Source organism: Argopecten irradians, chromosome 14, assembly GCF_041381155.1.
Source record: "Argopecten irradians isolate NY chromosome 14, Ai_NY, whole genome shotgun sequence".
NCBI classification, from domain to species: domain Eukaryota; kingdom Metazoa; phylum Mollusca; class Bivalvia; order Pectinida; family Pectinidae; genus Argopecten; species Argopecten irradians.
Genome location: NC_091147.1, coordinates 1747151 through 1769834, shown reverse-complemented (window position 1 = coordinate 1769834; position 22684 = coordinate 1747151). Strand labels below are relative to the sequence as shown.

Genomic DNA, 22684 nt, shown 5'->3' with positions numbered 1-22684 from the left:
AAATATGTTTATAACATAATTATGAACCTTGCCATGATGCATAGGTGCTAGCATCATTTACAGATAATTCATTGTCTAGAATACTTAATTTCAAAAAGTATTAATCATAGATGAAGTTGGAAAATCTTTAGAAAGGCAATTGGAAAATTATACATTTATAATTATGATATTACATGTACCAGGTATCTATTTACCAACAGTCAAAAAGACTGAAATCAGCCAATTGGCTAAAGATTTTCATTATTGATTTTAAAAAAATAAATGGAGATACAGTAGGCATTATGCCTACCAGCAGTATTTCATTAGACCTCTAAGACTAGAATAGGACTCATCTAATACAGAAGATCTTCTATCATAACTTGGCATGGGTATTAGTTAAAATTATCGAGAAAAAAACAGCTTTTGTATAATTAATTTGTTGTGGTATATTCAAAATTCCAAAAATTCACCAGAACAAGGGTGTGCTTGGTCTTCCAGCAGTACAACATCATATACAAACAAATGCTAAGAAAAATCAATACAAACACCCTTTGCCGAGTGTTTTGGCAGCTTAAGAGGTTGAATGATTCTTTTTCTCTTACCCTGTGCACCACTTTGTATCCCATGTGCAAAGATATAATGTAGCTTAATTGTCTTTACCCTAGGGTGATATAGAAAAATCTCACACTGGTAAAATTGCAGATATCCCTGTCTGGAGTATTAAGAGAATAATAGAATCTTACATGGATCTGTCAAGTGGACAGGGATAAAGATTTTGGATAATCAACCCGCGGCTTGCCGAGGGTTGACGGTCAAAATCTTTCAAGAGGGTTGAGATTAAAAGACTCTTTCATAAATGGATATGAAGGATAGGGATATTCTACCCGAGGGTCACAAAATGTAGTAAAACCTGAGGCTTGCTGAGGGTTTTGCAACATTTTGAGATCCCGAGGGTAGAATATCCCTATCCTTCATATCCACTTATGAAAGAGTATTTGTCTTTCATACCTCGACGTTTTATTGCAATTTTACAACTATAATATCCCTCCGTTATAATATCCCTCCATTTTTAAATAAATCCACAGAAGAAATTCAATTTTTCATACATGAAAAATTACGCGATATTTGCAACAAAAATTCCTTTGTTTGCATCTTTTTTAGTAAAACCAGTCAAGTTTGTGAAGAAAATGTTTAAAATTTTACAGAGGAAATAGAAATTTTGATGACGCCGTGACGTCATGAGGCTTTATTGCATGGGTAGCCATGCAATACAGCCTCAGGCGGCATGAGTGTATTGCCGTAGACCAGCCAGCATAACACTCGTAGGTATGAAAGAAATCCCTATCCACCTGACTGGCCCATGTTATATCAATTTTCTCCCATACTTTAACGAGAAATTGTGACAATTCAGTGGAAATGAATGTCACTGTGAGTTAAAATTATTGGCACAAGTATTGATGACATCGCTGTCTACCGTGTGTGAGCTGTTTATTCCTTACTCAGGTAACAGACAGAGTTATCTTTTCTTTGGCAACTGCGTGATAACCCTGTCAAGTATGGGAGAAATAGATATCCTCTATCAAGTAAAGAGGAAAAACTTGGCCAAGAGAGACAGGAAAAGATATGGAACTAGGATGGAACATGTGTAGCACTATATATACCTTCATCTGTAATAATAAGTAAGCACTATCAATTTGCTGGCATGGAAACCCTAACCATAAAACAGACAAATACATAAATCATAGAATACAGAAAACCTACAAACGTGCTGTAGAGTGACACTGAAACAAACAGCAACATATTATGGCAAGAACTCTTCAGTAACTTATTAGTATTGTTGTAACATTATGATTTTTTGTCCAGTATACCGTCAATATCCTGAATAGCTTTTGATGTTTTGAGGAGAGCCTCTCGGACAGCATTAAATCCCTGTAAAGTGTCCAAACTGTTCCTGGTAGAAGCTACAGTTACCCCCCTTAACTGACTTCCTGGCACAGAATATAAACCTGGTCCGGCAGAGTTGGGGGACTTTTTGGGTGGAATACTGTAACCATGGTGATTATGGCTACTGTTGCTAGGATACCATTCACTGGTCAGATGACCTTGAACAGGATGTGGATATACTCCATAGTCATAATGACCTTGACTGGAATGTCTTTGACCTTGAGAACTGTCATATCTATTCATAACTCCTGGATAAGGTCCAGAAAAGCCAGTATTGAGAGCTCTGTCCGAATATTGCACTTGGTCCATTCTTTGTGTTGTAGATGGTAGTTGAGATGTCATGTCTGATTTCTGTTTACTCACAGTATTATCAACAATGTCTGAATAGTGTTGGTCAAAGATTAAATATAGCTGATAAACTGATATTACCTTGACAGATATATACATAATAGTTCTGATTCATGATTAATAAATTACTTTGATAATTAAGTACCAATTAAAATACAGTTTCTATTCACACTGAACAAAGGGACATAGCTCTGCCTCTTAATGAAGGCCACAGACACTGCTTCAGTTACATGGAAGTTATATGAACAATATGAACTAATAAACAATTAACATGTATAAGGGGAAATGACCTTTAACTTTATCATCACTTACAGGTATTTTGTACTTATCTACCCTAGGGGAAATGACCTTTAACTTTATCATCACTTACGGGTATTTTGTACTTATATACCCTAGGGGAAATGACCTTTAACTTTATCATCACTTACGGGTATTTTGTACTTATCTACCCTAGGGGAAATGACCTTTAACTTTATCATCACTTACGGGTATTTTGTACTTATCTACCCTAGGGGAAATGACCTTTAACTTTATCATCACTTACGGGTATTTTGTACTTATCTACCTCTTCTGTGTAATAAAGGATACAATTAAAGCACTTGATTTTCTGGAGCTCTTTTGCTGCCAAACTGTAAACAAACGTGAATTGACTATAATCTTAGATACAAATTAACTACATGTAAGTGAAATCATAAGCATTTCATACAACGATTAAATAAAAGAAAAATAATACATACTTTGTGTGTAAAGTATTTTACAGATAAATGTAAAACCCTTACATATTGTGTGTCCTGTTTGTCTGATAAAGTATTTTACAGATAAATCCTACAGAAATATAAAACCCTTACACATTGTGTGAGTCCTGTTTGTCTGATAAAGTATATATATATATTTTACAGATAAATCCTACAGAAATATAAAACCCTTACACATTGTTTTTCCTGTTTGTCTGATAAAGTATTTTATAGATAAATCCTACAGAAATGTAAAACCCTTACACATTGTGTGTCCTGTTTGTCTGATAAAGTATTTTATAGATAAATCCTACAGAAATATAAAACCCTTACACATTGTGTGAGTCCTGTTTGTCTGATAAAGTATTTTACAGATAAATCCTACAGAAATATAAACCCCTTACACATTGTGTAAGTCCTATTTGTCTGATAAAGTATTTTACAGATAAATCCTACAGAAATGTAAAACCCTTACACATTGTTTGTCCTGTTTGTCTGATAAAGTATTTTATAGATAAATCCTACAGAAATATAAAACCCTTACACATTGTGTGAGTCCTGTTTGTCTGATAAAGTATTTTATAGATAAATCCTACAGAAATGTAAAACCCTTACACATTGTGTGTCCTGTTTGTCTGATAAAGTATTTTATAGATAAATCCTACAGAAATATAAAACCCTTACACATTGTGTGAGTCCTGTTTGTCTGATAAAGTATTTTACAGATAAATCCTACAGAAATATAAACCCCTTACACATTGTGTAAGTCCTGTTTGTCTGATAAAGTATTTTACAGATAAATCCTACAGAAATATAAACCCCTTACACATTGTGTAAGTCCTGTTTGTCTGATAAAGTATTTTACAGATAAATCCTACAGAAATATAAACCCCTTACACATTGTGTAAGTCCTGTTTGTCTGATAAAGTATTTTATAGATAAATCCTACAGAAATAAAAACCCTTACACATTGTGTGTGTCCTGTTTGTCTGATAAAGTATTTTATAGATAAATCCTACAGAAATATAAAACCCTTACACTTTGTTTGTCCTGTTTGTCTGATAAAGTATTTCACAGATAAATCCTACAGAAATGTAAAACCCTTACACATTGTGTGTGTCCTGTTTGTATGATAAAGTATTTTACAGATAAATCCTACAGAAATATAAACCCCTTACACATTGTGTGAGTCCTGTTTGTCCCAGCGTTCGTAGAAATCTCTCCTCTGACCGGGGGAACTGTTAACCCAGGCCTGCCACTCTACTGCTGCATCTGTGTACCTATAAAAGTATAGCCTCTTTATATGTGGTGTGTCAAAACATATATATTGTCAAAGGTAACGATGTCTATACAGTCATGTGAATTAAGATCAGATCATGAAAAGACTAGCTGTAGTTCAATAGTTTAATAGCATGTTGCTGCAAAAAAATGAAAGACTCACTTGATATTTAAGAAACAAAAATTACACATACATATGTATTATTTATAAAATCAGAATATCAATCGATGGTCTATCTAATAGACTAAACAGTGATATGAACCTTTCTCGTTTACATAGATATATCTATATTGATAGTCTAAGATAATCCAAGATTCCATGTCTGCAGGTGAGCAATAAAGGTTTGTTTCAAGGTTCCGCTGTATGGTAAAGTAATAGTCAATCTCAATATTACAATTTATTTGTTATGAGACTCTATGTGAACTACATGTTTTTCACTAAGGTGCCAGCCATAACACAATATAAATAACAGAATTTATAGACATTTACCTTTTATACACACCGGGATGGTTGATGTCCACTATCTGGTAGTGACCATTGGGCAGCAGGAGCTTACAGAGGCCGGACTGTTTACTGGTCAGGTGCTGCTTGGTCACTAGAATGCTGCGATTGTCATCCTTCTCCACCTATCATTGGTATATCACATCATCAATAACATCAACATGATATATTACCAGGTAAGATTGTGTATCATTAGAATTATTGCCACCAGATTTTGAGTTTCCTTCAGAAATCTCAGTCTGTAAATTAATTGTGGATGGACGGAAAGACAGGGCAACTGCAATAGGTCTCCCACATAATACGGTATAAAATATAATAGTTAATATAGACAATTAATAATTGTTTAGTCCACTGATTACCTGAGTATCGTCCAGTGGTGTGTTATGATCAGAATGTTTGAGACAACTCTTCACTCTCTGGCTGAAGTCAGCGGTCATCTCTAAGGACGTTCGGTCATCAAACAGAATCCGGACATGTCCGTTGGAGTAGGCAGAAAATTTACCGTGATTAGGGACACAACAATCCTCCAGTAGTGTTGTAGGTAGAAGCTCTAGTTTCTTCTCCACATACTGAAATGTTCAGCAAAGTCTTCACAAAATCACTGCCCATAATGAAATGTTCAATAAAGTCTTAACAAAATCTCTTCATTACTGAAAAGTTCAATTAAGTTTTAACTCCACATACTGAAATGTTCAATATTAAAAATTAAACAAAAACTCAACATACTAAAATGTTAAATAATGTCTTAACAAAATATCTATATATTGAAATGTTCATTAAAATATGGTCAGCTGCCTTCGTTTTCAGAACAAAGTCGCTGGGCATACATATCTATCAGGATGCACTAACGAGCACCATTGGCTATGCTAGAACACACATGTATGTTACACATCAATGCTTAAATGTAATTCATACAACATGAACAGTTTTTCACTTAACCTAAAAAGAACATTTAGCTTTGTAATTGTATCAGGGACATAAGTGTATACCTTCCAGCAACAGATGTCAGCGTTAGTGATCATCTTATCTTCCTGACTGGCTTGTTGTAGAAATCTGGTAAACAGAAAACACATCATATCAATTTATTATCACCTATATTCACCCATCATTATTACCATATAAGCTAACTAAGCCAAAGGGAACATCATCTGGATATAAATGACACCCAAAGCGTGACCATAATAATGTCATAATGTTCACATGGGAAATATCAATTGATCAATGTCAAAATTACTTATCCATCTTATGTATGGATTGATTATCAGCAATAAAGGTGTTCACAGTCCAATCTCTACAGCTTTAAAGCAGATATATATGCATTGACCTATATTTCCATGCCAACTAGATCTATAGTCAATATTGATGCCAGAGTTTTACAGCCATGCTATCATTCATAAATATACATAAAGTAATTTGCTTCTTCAAGTTATTTAAATGAATTTTACTTAAGGAAAAAAAATGTGAAATTCATATGAAGCAACTTTGGCTGTGTAAATTATTTTAGTCAACATGATCAAACCCTATGTCTTTATACAACGACCCACCTGTGAGCCCTTTTGATGAGCTTCTCTATGGAGTAGGCTGCCTTGGGTGGAGTCGGTGGGGCTGATTTCAGGGAATATGTTCTTTCTTCTACCTGTAATATATAACAACCATTAATTTCTACATCTTTCTCTTTAGCGTATACGCAGTCTATTTTATCTAGTAAACACGGCCACTGTAGTAGTTACCAGCTTCATTCTGTCTAAAACCAAAAGAGTGATGTAAATGGAAGGATTGATCCTCATTTTGACTGTTTATATGTTATATGAACTCAGTTGGCAACAAATATATTCTGTGGGGCATGTTAACGCCCCATTAGACATATTCTGTTGGGCATGTTAACACTCCATGAGACATATTCTGTGGGGCATGTTAACACTCCATGAGACATATTCTGTGGGGCATGTTAACACTCCATGAGACATATTCTGTGGGGCATGTTAACGCCCCATTAGACATATTCTGTGGGGCATGTTAACGCCCCATTAGACATATTCTGTGGGGCATGTTAACGCCCCATGAGACATATTCTGTTGGGCATGTTAACACTCCATGAGACATATTCTGTGGGGCATGTTAACACTCCATGAGACATATTCTGTGGGGCATGTTAACGCCCTATTAGACATATTCTGTGGGGCATGTTAACGCCCCATTAGACATATTCTGTGGGGCATGTTAACACTCCATGAGACATATTCTGTGGGGCATGTTAACGCCCCATTAGACATATTCTGTGGGGTATGTTAACACTCCATGAGACATAATCTGTGGGGCATGTTAACACTCCATGAGACATATTCTGTGGGGCATGTTAACGCCCCATGAGACATATTCTGTGGTGCATGTTACGCCCCATGAGACATATTCTGTGGTGCATGTTACGCCCCATGAGACATATTCTGTGGTGCATGTTACGCCCCATGAGACATATTCTGTGGGGCATGTTAACACTCCATGAGACATATTCTGTGGGGCATGTTAACGCTACATGAGACATAATCTGTGGGGCATGTTAACGCTACATGAGACATATTCTGTGGGGCATGTTAACGCCCCATGTGACATATTCTGTTGGGCATGTTAACGCTCCATGAGACATAATCTGTGGGGCATATTAACGCCCCATGTGACATATTCTGTGGGGTATGTTAACGCTCCACGAGACATATTTAGTGGGGCATGGTAACGCTCCATGAGACATATTTAGTGGGGCATGCTAACGCTACATGAATAAATATATTTGTGTTCATACTACCCTACAAGCAGTCATAATGAAGAACGATCAATTATACTTAAATATAATTTAAACTGTTTAGGCCAAACGCATGTATCTAATATAAACAGCTGGAGCCATTAAATGGCATTTCAACCTGAAGCTGGTTTTGGAGGAAAGCGAGAGTTGTTTGTAGAAGCTGACCAAGGACTTTGTAAAAGATTAACTTTTACCTTCTTGCACCGTTTGTCTAATTATTTGATTTTTTCTATACAATATCCTATAAAACTTATGTGGACTTAGACAAGGAGGAAAAGATTGAAACCATATTAACAATGTCAATCCTATTACTAAAACCATCACTTTATTAGTAAGGAGAATAAACTTAAATTGTCCTACCTGATCGTGTCCATGAGGAAGGATGTGTTTGAAGAAGTGTCCAGACAGTCCCTGTGACGTGATTACACTACCATCTCCAGGGAAGATCTCCACCACCTTAGTCGTGGCCAGCCGCACTAACCTGTACACAAGGGGAAGCATGAGAAATACTATATAGCTAAAGGATATTACTGTGTGTGTTCCATTATCAGATCTGTACCAGTTATACTGGTAGGGATCTGCTGAAATGGAACATGCCATACCAGCCGAACCAAACCGAATATAAATGGTTCATTTCTAACGTGTACTGCATAGATCTAATATGGTGGAGTCAAGATTTTTAAACGTTATGGAGGTTATGTTTAACCTTAGTTGAAACATGAAAAAATAAACCGAAGTCTTATTCGGAAGTAAGATATGTAAAATAATGTCTGTTGAAAGTGACTATTAAACTTGGCTGAGCTCTTAAGGCATTTAACTTTGATACTAACTTTTAACAAAATCGGTTTACATTTGTTACAATTATTGCACAGGGAATGGCAAAAAAATGATGTTTTTAGTACATCAAAGTGCCATAACTCTGCTAAATAAGGTCCGTCGCAAGTGGCGATCCCACTTGGCCGAGCCCTTAAGACACTTAACTTTGTTACCAAGTTTGAAGAAAATTGATTAATATTTATTACAGTTAATGTACAGAAGTGGCAGAAAATAACTTGTTTTTTATTTAAGCAAAGGGCCATAACTCCGCTAATAAGGTCCGTTGAAAATCGCCATCGAACTTGGCAGAGTCCTTAAGACATTTAATATAACCTTGAGCCCTTAAGGCATTTAACCTTGTCACCAAGTTTGAAGAAAATTGGTTTACATTTGTTACAGTTATTGCACGGAAACGAAGTGTTACAGACAGACAGACGGACAAACCCAAATTAATATCCCCCGTTTCGGAGAAAGCCGGGGATAATAAATATATCTTTTAATACAGGTGCCACCATTTTGGAAAAATCCAAATCTGTTTCATTAGATGGCACTCTTCCCTTTAAAGGTAGGTTTCGCCCAATGAAATATAAAGACTACGAAATTGAAATTTATCCTGTACATAGATATAATCTTCAGATCATTTTCAATGCATACAGTGAAGAATATGGGTGGTCAGTTGCCTAGCTTGACCAGGAAAATACTCCTCTAAAAATAGAGCATAGTCAAGCTTTACATAGAACATGACGTATTTTTTTCCAAAACGAGGCAGCAGCAACAAACGGAAGCGTGCAACGAAAAGTAGGATGGCAGTGAGAGGACAACAACAACAAATCGAAGTACAATGGGTTGTTTATACATATCATATAATCTAAATCACTTCATGTTACTTTCATACGCTCGCTAGCTTAGTACATCAAACATACGTATACATGTAGTTAGTCTGCGGCTGTATGCACGCTGGCATATGTGTTGAAGTTTAACTCACCACCTTCAACGCCGTTACACAAGTCCCAACAGATCCGCCAGATTCCGGGCAAGTTCCGCTTGAGATGTGGGTTCTGTTTCTTCTATTACTATACATGCCATTTCTGAATTTAATTCCATATAGATATCCTAGGGTGCTACCGATCCCATTATAATTTCATCCACTTTGTTGCTGATTCAGATATATTTTTTATCTCACACACTTTCATTCAGCCATTTTGTTTACTTTGAGTGCGTAACAATGCGCATGCACGAAACTTCGACAACACAATCCATCGCAGCTTCATTTGCATACTATTTTGTCTGACGGACACCGTAATAAATCAAGGATTTCCTTCAATTTTGTATTCAAGACACATTTGTTCAATCTCAAACACATACAGAAATTAAATTGAGATATTTTCAATATGTTTTTTTCATCTTTTCTTCTGTTTATTGGATTTTACAAAAAAATAATTTATTTGGTTGGGCGAAACCTACCTTTAAAGGGCCACTACCTTTCCGGAGCAAAATTTATAGGTTTCTTAAAAACATTAATAACAAAAGAAGATATATATCGATGGCTTAAGATGAGGTTACAACACCAAACATATGCAAGATTTCCTGTCTAATGTACGATAACAGTGAAAATTCATTTCGCTGTTTTGCCGTCTGGCGCAGTGATAGTCAAATACCGCGCGGCATTTAGGACGACGGCGGGAAACATAAAACGACCCGCGTTATGAAAATTAACATTTTATTTATTCTAATTAAACAGTTCTGAAGGTGGTGATAAGTGTGCTAGTAAACGTATAGTTAATAACTTCAGCGACACTACAAAATTATTGATCTCGTTTCACATTCCTATTTTAAAAATTAAAAGCCGTTTCGGAAAGGTAGTGGCCCTTTAAGTACAACCATGAGTTTCACCATGGATGAAGTCTAATACTATCTGATTAATTACTTTAATCAATTTTTGATTTGCAACTTCAAAATTTGACAAATTTTTAAAGATATCTTAGTTACTAGGTCTTTAGTATCGACAGATTACCTAACTGACCTGTCCTGTTTTTAACAGTAGATATTCATATTAGTTACTCACCTAAACACAACTCCTTCTATAGTTACGATATAACAGTAACTCACCTAAACACAACTCCTTCTATAGTTACGATATAACAGTTACTCACCTAAACACAACTCCTTCTATAGTTACGATATAACAGTTACTCACCTAAACACAACTCCTTCTATAGTTACGATATAACAGTAACTCACCTAAACACAACTCCTTCTATAGTTACGATATAACAGTAACTCACCTAAACACAACTCCTTCTATAGTTACGATATAACAGTAACTCACCTAAACACAACTCCTTCTATAGTTACGATATAACAGTAACTCACCTAAACACAACTCCTTTTACTAGTATACGATATAACAGTAACTCACCTAAACACAACTCCTTCTATAGTTACGATATAACAGTAACTCACCTAAACACAACTCCCTCTATAGTTACGATATAACAGTAACTCACCTAAACACAACTCCTTCTATAGTTACGATATAACAGTAACTCACTCACCTAAACACAACTCCCTTCTATAGTTACGATATAACAGTAACTCACCTAAACACAACTCCTTCTATAGTTACGATATAACAGTAACTCACCTAAACACAACTCCTTCTATAGTTACGATATAACAGTAACTCACCTAAACACAACTCCTTCTATAGTTACGATATAACAGTAACTCACCTAAACACAACTCCTTCTATAGTTACGATATAACAGTAACTCACCTAAACACAACTCCCTCTATAGTTACGATATAACAGTAACTCACCTAAACACAACTCCTTCTATAGTTACGATATAACAGTAACTCACCTAAACACAACTCCTTCTATAGTTACGATATAACAGTAACTCACCTAAACACAACTCCTTCTATAGTTACGATATAACAGTAACTCACCTAAACACAACTCCTTCTATAGTTACGATATAACAGTAACTCACCTAAACACAACTCCTTCTATAGTTACGATATAACAGTAACTCACCTAAACACAACTCCTTCTGTACTCTATTTATGATAACTCACCTATCACATAACCACGGCCAGCTTCGTTAACTGTATTAACTCCCTCTATTTATCGATAACTCACCTATCACATAACCACGGCCAGCCTCGTTAACTGTATTAACTCCCTCTATTTATGATAACTCACCTATCACATAACCACGGCCAGCCTCGTTAACTGTATTAACTCCCTCTATTTATGATAACTCACCTATCACATAACCACGGCCAGCTTCGTTAACTGTATTAACTCCCTCTATTTATGATAACTCACCTATCACATAACCACGGCCAGCCTCGTTAACTGTATTAACTCCCTCTATTTATGATAACTCACCTATCACATAACCACGGCCAGCTTCGTTAACTGTATTAACTCCCTCTATTTATGATAACTCACCTATCACATAACCCCGGCCAGCTTTGTTAACTGTATTAACTCCCTCTATTTATGATAACTCACCTATCACATAACCACGGCCAGCCTCGTTAACTGTATTAACTCCCTCTATTTATGATAACTCACCTATCACATAACCACGGCCAGCCTCGTTAACTGTATTAACTCCCTCTATTTATGATAACTCACCTATCACATAACCACGGCCAGCCTCGTTAACTGTATTAACTCCCTCTATTTATGATAACTCACCTATCACATAACCACGGCCAGCCTCGTTAACTGTATTAACTCCCTCTATTTATGATAACTCACCTATCACATAACCACGGCCAGCTTCGTTAACTGTATTAACTCCCTCTATTTATGATAACTCACCTATCACATAACCACGACCAGCCTCGTTAACTGTATTAACTCCCTCTATTTATGATAACTCACCTATCACATAACCACGGCCAGCCTCGTTAACTGTATTAACTCCCTCTATTTATGATAACTCACCTATCACATAACCACGACCAGCCTCGTTAACTGTATTAACTCCCTCTATTTATGATAACTCACCTATCACATAACCACGACCAGCCTCGTTAACTGTATTAACTCCCTCTATTTATGATAACTCACCTATCACATAACCACGGCCAGCCTCGTTAACTGTATTAACTCCCTCTATTTATGATAACTCACCTATCACATAACCACGGCCAGCCTCGTTAACTGTATTAACTCCCTCTATTTATGATAACTCACCTATCACATAACCACGGCCAGCCTCGTTAACTGTATTAACTCCCTCTATTTATGATAACTCACCTATCACATAACCACGGCCAGCCTCGTTAACTGTATTAACTCCCTCTATTTATGATAACTCACCTATCACATAACCACGGCCAGCCTCGTTAACTGTATTAACTCCCTCTATTTATGATAACTCACCTATCACATAACCACGGCCAGCCTCGTTAACTGTATTAACTCCCTCTATTTATGATAACTCACCTATCACATAACCACGGCCAGCCTCGTTAACTGTATTAACTCCCTCTATTTATGATAACTCACCTATCACATAACCACGGCCAGCCTCGTTAACTGTATTAACTCCCTCTATTTATGATAACTCACCTATCACATAACCACGGCCAGCCTCGTTAACTGTATTAACTCCCTCTATTTATGATAACTCACCTATCACATAACCACGGCCAGCCTCGTTAACTGTATTAACTCCCTCTATTTATGATAACTCACCTATCACATAACCACGGCCAGCCTCGTTAACTGTATTAACTCCCTCTATTTATGATAACTCACCTATCACATAACCACGGCCAGCTTCGTTAACTGTATAACTCCCTCTATTTATGATACTCACCTATCACATAACCACGGCCAGCTTTAAACTGTATTAACTCCCTCTATTTATGATAACTCACCTATCACATAACCACGGCCAGCTCGTTAACTGTATTAACTCCCTCTATTTATGATAACTCACCTATCACATAACCACGGCCAGCTTTGTTAACTGTATTAACTCCCTCTATTTATGATAACTCACCTATCACATAACCACGGCCAGCCTCGTTAACTGTATTAACTCCCTCTATTTATGATAACTCACCTATCACATAACCACGGCCAGCCTCGTTAACTGTATTAACTCCCTCTATTTATGATAACTCACCTATCACATAACCACGGCCAGCTTCGTTAACTGTATTAACTCCCTCTATTTATGATAACTCACCTATCACATAACCACGGCCAGCTACGTTAACTGTATTAACTCCCTCTATTTATGATAACTCACCTATCACATAACCACGGCCAGCTACGTTAACTGTATTAACTCCCTCTATTTATGATAACTCACCTATCACATAACCACGGCCAGCCTCGTTAACTGTATTAACTCCCTCTATTTATGATAACTCACCTATCACATAACCACGGCCAGCCTCGTTAACTGTATTAACTCCCTCTATTTATGATAACTCACCTATCACATAACCACGGCCAGCCTCGTTAACTGTATTAACTCCCTCTATTTATGATAACTCACCTATCACATAACCACGGCCAGCCTCGTTAACTGTATTAACTCCCTCTATTTATGATAACTCACCTATCACATAACCACGGCCAGCCTCGTTAACTGTATTAACTCCCTCTATTTATGATAACTCACCTATCACATAACACATAACCACGACCAGCTACGTTAACTGTATTAACTCCCTCTATTTATGATAACTCACCTATCACATAACCACGGCCAGCTACGTTAACTGTATTAACTCCCTCTATTTATGATAACTCACCTATCACATAACCACGGCCAGCTACGTTAACTGTATTAACTCCCTCTATTTATGATAACTCACCTATCACATAACCACGGCCAGCCTCGTTAACTGTATTAACTCCCTCTATTTATGATAACTCACCTATCACATAACCACGGCCAGCTTCGTTAACTGTATTAACTCCCTCTATTTATGATAACTCACCTATCACATAACCACGGCCAGCCTCGTTAACTGTATTAACTCCCTCTATTTATGATAACTCACCTATCACATAACCACGGCCAGCCTCGTTAACTGTATTAACTCCCTCTATTTATGATAACTCACCTATCACATAACCACGGCCAGCTCGTTAACTGTATTAACTCCCTCTATTTATGATAACTCACCTATCACATAACCACGGCCAGCCTCGTTAACTGTATTAACTCCCTCTATTTATGATAACTCACCTATCACATAACCACGGCCAGCCTCGTTAACTGTATTAACTCCCTCTATTTATGATAACTCACCTATCACATAACCACGGCCAGCCTCGTTAACTGTATTAACTCCCTCTATTTATGATAACTCACCTATCACATAACCACGGCCAGCCTCGTTAACTGTATTAACTCCCTCTATTTATGATAACTCACCTATCACATAACCACGGCCAGCCTCGTTAACTGTATTAACTCCCTCTATTTATGATAACTCACCTATCACATAACCACGGCCAGCCTCGTTAACTGTATTAACTCCCTCTATTTATGATAACTCACCTATCACATAACCACGGCCAGCCTCGTTAACTGTATTAACTCCCTCTATTTATGATAACTCACCTATCACATAACCACGGCCAGCCTCGTTAACTGTATTAACTCCCTCTATTTATGATAACTCACCTATCACATAACCACGGCCAGCCTCGTTAACTGTATTAACTCCCTCTATTTATGATAACTCACCTATCACATAACCACGGCCAGCCTCGTTAACTGTATTAACTCCCTCTATTTATGATAACTCACCTATCACATAACCACGGCCAGCCTCGTTAACTGTATTAACTCCCTCTATTTATGATAACTCACCTATCACATAACCACGGCCAGCTCGTTAACTGTATTAACTCCCTCTATTTATGATAACTCACCTATCACATAACCACGGCCAGCCTCGTTAACTGTATTAACTCCCTCTATTTATGATAACTCACCTATCACATAACCACGGCCAGCCTCGTTAACTGTATTAACTCCCTCTATTTATGATAACTCACCTATCACATAACCACGGCCAGCCTCGTTAACTGTATTAACTCCCTCTATTTATGATAACTCACCTATCACATAACCACGGCCAGCCTCGTTAACTGTATTAACTCCCTCTATTTATGATAACTCACCTATCACATAACCACGGCCAGCCTCGTTAACTGTATTAACTCCCTCTATTTATGATAACTTACCTATCACATAACCACGACCAGCTACGTTAACTGTATTAACTCACTCTATTGATGATAACTCACCTATCACATAACCACGGCCAGCCTCGTTAACTGTATTAACTCCCTCTATTTATGATAACTCACCTATCACATAACCACGGCCAGCCTCGTTAACTGTATTAACTCCCTCTATTTATGATAACTCACCTATCACATAACCACGCCAGCCTCGTTAACTGTATTAACTCCCTCTATTTATGATAACTCACCTATCACATAACCACGACCAGCCTCGTTAACTGTATTAACTCCCTCTATTTATGATAACTCACCTATCACATAACCACGGCCAGCCTCGTTAACTGTATTAACTCCCTCTATTTATGATAACTCACCTATCACATAACCACGGCCAGCCTCGTTAACTGTATTAACTCCCTCTATTTATGATAACTCACCTATCACATAACCACGGCCAGCCTCGTTTAACTGTATTAACTCCCTCTATTTATGATAACTCACCTATCACATAACCACGACCAGCTCGTTAACTGTATTAACTCCCTCTATTTATGATAACTCACCTATCACATAACCACGGCCAGCCTCGTTAACTGTATTAACTCCCTCTATTTATGATAACTCACCTATCACATAACCACGGCCAGCCTCGTTAACTGTATTAACTCCCTCTATTTATGATAACTCACCTATCACATAACCACGGCCAGCCTCGTTAACTGTATTAACTCCCTCTATTTATGATAACTCACCTATCACATAACCACGGCCAGCCTCGTTAACTGTATTAACTCCCTCTATTTATGATAACTCACCTATCACATAACCACGGCCAGCCTCGTTAACTGTATTAACTCCCTCTATTTATGATAACTCACCTATCACATAACCACGACCAGCCTCGTTAACTGTATTAACTCCCTCTATTTATGATAACTCACCTATCACATAACCACGGCCAGCCTCGTTAACTGTATTAACTCCCTCTATTTATATATACCTATCACATAACCACGGCCAGCTCTACGTTAACTCACCCTCTATTTATGATAACTACCTATCACATAACCACGGCCAGCCTCGTTAACTGTATTAACTCCCTCTATTTATGATAACTCACCTATCACATAACCACGGCCAGCCTCGTTAACTGTATTAACTCCCTCTATTTATGATAACTCACCTATCACATAACCACGGCCAGCCTCGTTAACTGTATTAACTCCCTCTATTTATGATAACTCACCTATCACATAACCACGGCCAGCCTCGTTAACTGTATTAACTCCCTCTATTTATGATAACTCACCTATCACATAACCACGGCCAGCCTCGTTAACTGTATTAACTCCCTCTATTTATGATAACTCACCTATCACATAACCACGGCCAGCCTCGTTAACTGTATTAACTCCCTCTATTTATGATAACTCACCTATCACATAACCACGGCCAGCCTCGTTAACTGTATTAACTCCCTCTATTTATGATAACTCACCTATCACATAACCACGGCCAGCCTCGTTAACTGTATTAACTCCCTCTATTTATGATAACTCACCTATCACATAACCACGCCAGCCTCGTTAACTGTATTAACTCCCTCTATTTATGATAACTCACCTATCACATAACCAGGCCAGCCTCGTTAACTGTATTAACTCCCTCTATTTATGATAACTCACCTATCACATAACCACGGCCAGCCTCGTTAACTGTATTAACCCCCTCTATTTATGATAACTCACCTATCACATAACCACGGCCAGCCTCGTTAACTGTATTAACTCCCTCTATTTATGATAACTCACCTATCACATAACCACGGCCAGCCTCGTTAACTGTATTAACTCCCTCTATTTATGATAACTCACCTATCACATAACCACGGCCAGCCTCGTTAACTGTATTAACTCCCTCTATTTATGATAACTCACCTATCACATAACCACGGCCAGCCTCGTTAACTGTATTAACTCCCTCTATTTATGATAACTCACCTATCACATAACCACGGCCAGCCTCGTTAACTGTATTAACTCCCTCTATTTATGATAACTCACCTATCACATAACCACGGCCAGCCTCGTTAACTGTATTAACTCCCTCTATTTATGATAACTCACCTATCACATAACCACGGCCAGCCTCGTTAACTGTATTAACTCCCTCTATTTATGATAACTCACCTATCACATAACCACGACCAGCTTCGTTAACTGTATTAACTCCCTCTATTTATGATAACTCACCTATCACATAACCACGGCCAGCCTCGTTAACTGTATTAACTCCCTCTATTTATGATAACTCACCTATCACATAACCACGGCCAGCCTCGTTAACTGTATTAACTCCCTCTATTTATGATAACTCACCTATCACATAACCACGGCCAGCCTCGTTAACTGTATTAACTCCCTCTATTTATGATAACTCACCTATCACATAACCACGGCCAGCCTCGTTAACTGTATTAACTCCCTCTATTTATGATAACTCACCTATCACATAACCACGGCCAGCCTCGTTAACTGTATTAACTCCCTCTATTTATGATAACTCACCTATCACATAACCACGGCCAGCCTCGTTAACTGTATTAACTCCCTCTATTTATGATAACTCACCTATCACATAACCACGGCCAGCCTCGTTAACTGTATTAACTCCCTCTATTTATGATAACTCACCTATCACATAACCACGGCCAGCCTCGTTAACTGTATTAACTCCCTCTATTTATGATAACTCACCTATCACATAACCACGGCCAGCTCGTTAACTGTATTAACTCCCTCTATTTATGATAACTCACCTATCACATAACCACGGCCAGCCTCGTTAACTGTATTAACTCCCTCTATTTATGATAACTCACCTATCACATAACCACGCCAGCCTCGTTAACTGTATTAACTCCCTCTATTTATGATAACTCACCTATCACATAACCACGGCCAGCCTCGTTAACTGTATTAACTCCCTCTATTTATGATAACTCACCTATCACATAACCACGGCCAGCCTCGTTAACTGTATTAACTCCCTCTATTTATGATAACTCACCTATCACATAACCACGGCCAGCCTCGTTAACTGTATTAACTCCCTCTATTTATGATAACTCACCTATCACATAACCACGGCCAGCCTCGTTAACTGTATTAACTCCCTCTATTTATGATAACTCACCTATCACATAACCACGGCCAGCCTCGTTAACTGTATTAACTCCCTCTATTTATGATAACTCACCTATCACATAACCACGGCCAGCCTCGTTAACTGTATTAACTCCCTCTATTTATGATAACTCACCTATCACATAACCACGGCCAGCCTCGTTAACTGTATTAACTCCCTCTATTTATGATAACTCACCTATCACATAACCACGGCCAGCTCGTTAACTGTATTAACTCCCTCTATTTATGATAACTCACCTATCACATAACCACGGCCAGCCTCGTTAACTGTATTAACTCCCTCTATTTATGATAACTCACCTATCACATAACCACGGCCAGCTACGTTAACTGTATTAACTCCCTCTATTTATGATAACTCACCTATCACATAACCACGGCCAGCCTCGTTAACTGTATTAACTCCCTCTATTTATGATAACTCACCTATCACATAACCACGGCCAGCTACGTTAACTGTATTAACTCCCCTCTATTTATGATAACTCACCTATCACATAACCACGGCCAGCCTCGTTAACTGTATTAACTCCCTCTATTTATGATAACTCACCTATCACATAACCACGACCAGCCTCGTTAACTGTATTAACTCCCTCTATTTATGATAACTCACCTATCACATAACCACGGACAGCTACGTTAACTGTATTAACTCCCTCTATTTATGATAACTCACCTATCACATAACCACGGCCAGCCTCGTTAACTGTATTAACTCCCTCTATTTATGATAACTCACCTATCACATAACCACGGCCAGCCTCGTTAACTGTATTAACTCCCTCTATTTATGATAACTCACCTATCACATAACCACGGCCAGCCTCGTTAACTGTATTAACTCCCTCTATTTATGATAACTCACCTATCACATAACCACGGCCAGCCTCGTTAACTGTATTAACTCCCTCTATTTATGATAACTCACCTATCACATAACCACGGCCAGCCTCGTTAACTGTATTAACTCCCTCTATTTATGATAACTCACCTATCACATAACCACGGCCAGCCTCGTTAACTGTATTAACTCCCTCTATTTATGATAACTCACCTATCACATAACCACGGCCAGCCTCGTTAACTGTATTAACTCCCTCTATTTATGATAACTCACCTATCACATAACCACGGCCAGCCTCGTTAACTGTATTAACTCCCTCTATTTATGATAACTCACCTATCACATAACCACGGCCAGCCTCGTTAACTGTATTAACTCCCTCTATTTATGATAACTCACCTATCACATAACCACGGGCCAGCCTCGTTAACTGTATTAACTCCCTCTATTTATGATAACTCACCTATCACATAACCACGGCCAGCCTCGTTAACTGTATTAACTCCCTCTATTTATGATAACTCACCTATCACATAACCACGGCCAGCCTCGTTAACTGTATTAACTCCCTCTATTTATGATAACTCACCTATCACATAACCACGCCAGCAGTTAACTGTATTAACTCCCTCTATTTATGATAACTCACCTAACTGTATTAACTCCCTCTATTTATGATAACTCACCTATCACATAACCACGGCCAGCCTCGTTAACTGTATTAACTCCCTCTATTTATGATAACTCACCTATCACATAACCACGGCCAGCCTCGTTAACTGTATTAACTCCCTCTATTTATGATAACTCACCTATCACATAACCACGGCCAGCCTCGTTAACTGTATTAACTCCCTCTATTTATGATAACTCACCTATCACATAACCACGGCCGTAACTGTAAACCTTCGTTAACTGTATTAACTCCCTCTATTTATGATAACTCACCTATCACATAACCACGGCCAGCCTCGTTAACTGTATTAACTCCCTCTATTTATGATAACTCACCTATCACATAACCACGGCCAGCCTCGTTAACTGTATTAACTCCCTCTATTTATGATAACTCACCTATCACATAACCACGGCCAGCCTCGTTAACTGTATTAACTCCCTCTATTTATGATAACTCACCTATCACATAACCACGGCCAGCCTCGTTAACTGTATTAACTCCCTCTATTTATGATAACTCACCTATCACATAACCACGGCCAGCCTCGTTAACTGTATTAACTCCCTCTATTTATGATAACTCACCTATCACATAACCACGACCAGCCTCGTTAACTGTATTAACTCCCTCTATTTATGATAACTCACCTATCACATAACCACGGCCAGCCTCGTTAACTGTATTAACTCCCTCTATTTATGATAACTCACCTATCACATAACCACGGCCAGCCTCGTTAACTGTATTAACTCCCTCTATTTATGATAACTCACCTATCACATAACCACGGCCAGCCTCGTTAACTGTATTAACTCCCTCTATTTATGATAACTCACCTATCACATAACCACGACCAGCCTCCTCGTTAACTGTATTAACTCCCTCTATTTATGATAACTCACCTATCACATAACCACGGCCAGCCTCGTTAACTGTATTAACTCCCTCTATTTATGATAACTCACCTATCACATAACCACGGCCAGCCTCGTTAACTGTATTAACTCCCTCTATTTATGATAACTCACCTATCACATAACCACGGCCAGCCTCGTTAACTGTATTAACTCCCTCTATTTATGATAACTCACCTATCACATAACCACGGCCAGCCTCGTTAACTGTATTAACTCCCTCTATTTATGATAACTCACCTATCACATAACCACGGCCAGCCTCGTTAACTGTATTAACTCCCTCTATTTATGATAACTCACCTATCACATAACCACGGCCAGCCTCGTTAACTGTATTAACTCCCTCTATTTATGATAACTCACCTATCACATAACCACGGCCAGCCTCGTTAACTGTATTAACTCCCTCTATTTATGATAACTCACCTATCACATAACCACGGCCAGCTCGTTAACTGTATTAACTCCCTCTATTTATGATAACTCACCTATCACATAACCACGACCAGCTTCGTTAACTGTATTAACTCCCTCTATTTATGATAACTCACCTATCACATAACCACGGCCAGCTACGTTAACTGTATTAACTCCCTCTATTTATGATAACTCACCTATCACATAACCACGACCAGCTTTGTTAACTGTATTAACTCCCTCTATTTATGATAACTCACCTATCACATAACCACGGCCAGCTCGTTAACTGTATTAACTCCCTCTATTTATGATAACTCACCTATCACATAACCACGGCCAGCCTCGTTAACTGTATTAACTCCCTCTATTTATGATAACTCACCTATCACATAACCACGGCCAGCCTCGTTAACTGTATTAACTCCCTCTATTTATGATAACTCACCTATCACATAACCACGGCCAGCCTCGTTAACTGTATTAACTCCCTCTATTTATGATAACTCACCTATCACATAACCACGGCCAGCTACGTTAACTGTATTAACTCCCTCTATTTATGATAACTCACCTATCACATAACCACGGCCAGCCTCGTTAACTGTATTAACTCCCTCTATTTATGATAACTCACCTATCACATAACCACGGCCAGCCTCGTTAACTGTATTAACTCCCTCTATTTATATGATAACTCACCTATCACATAACCACGACCAGCCTCGTTAACTGTATTAACTCCCTCTATTTATGATAACTCACCTATCACATAACCACGGCCAGCCTCGTTAACTGTATTAACTCCCTCTATTTATGATAACTCACCTATCACATAACCACGACCAGCCTCGTTAACTGTATTAACTCCCTCTATTTATGATAACTCACCTATCACATAACCACGGCCAGCCTCGTTAACTGTATTAACTCCCTCTATTTATGATAACTCACCTATCACATAACCCCGGCCA

The 22684-nt window shown here is 38.2% G+C and overlaps 1 protein-coding gene across 1 annotated transcript in view; it reads right to left on the bottom strand.

Moving 5' to 3' along the window:
• Window positions 1-1036: 1036 nt before the first annotated feature.
• Window positions 1037-22684, bottom strand: part of LOC138308086 (uncharacterized protein C5orf34 homolog) — a 29149-nt gene continuing 7501 nt past the window's right edge. The window contains 8 exon segments of the mRNA XM_069249035.1: window positions 1037-2303; window positions 2860-2900; window positions 4184-4285; window positions 4774-4910; window positions 5145-5354; window positions 5775-5838; window positions 6330-6421; window positions 7943-8204. Coding sequence (XP_069105136.1) covers window positions 1825-2303; window positions 2860-2900; window positions 4184-4285; window positions 4774-4910; window positions 5145-5354; window positions 5775-5838; window positions 6330-6421; window positions 7943-8204 — 1387 coding nt within the window. The 3' untranslated portion in view covers window positions 1037-1824.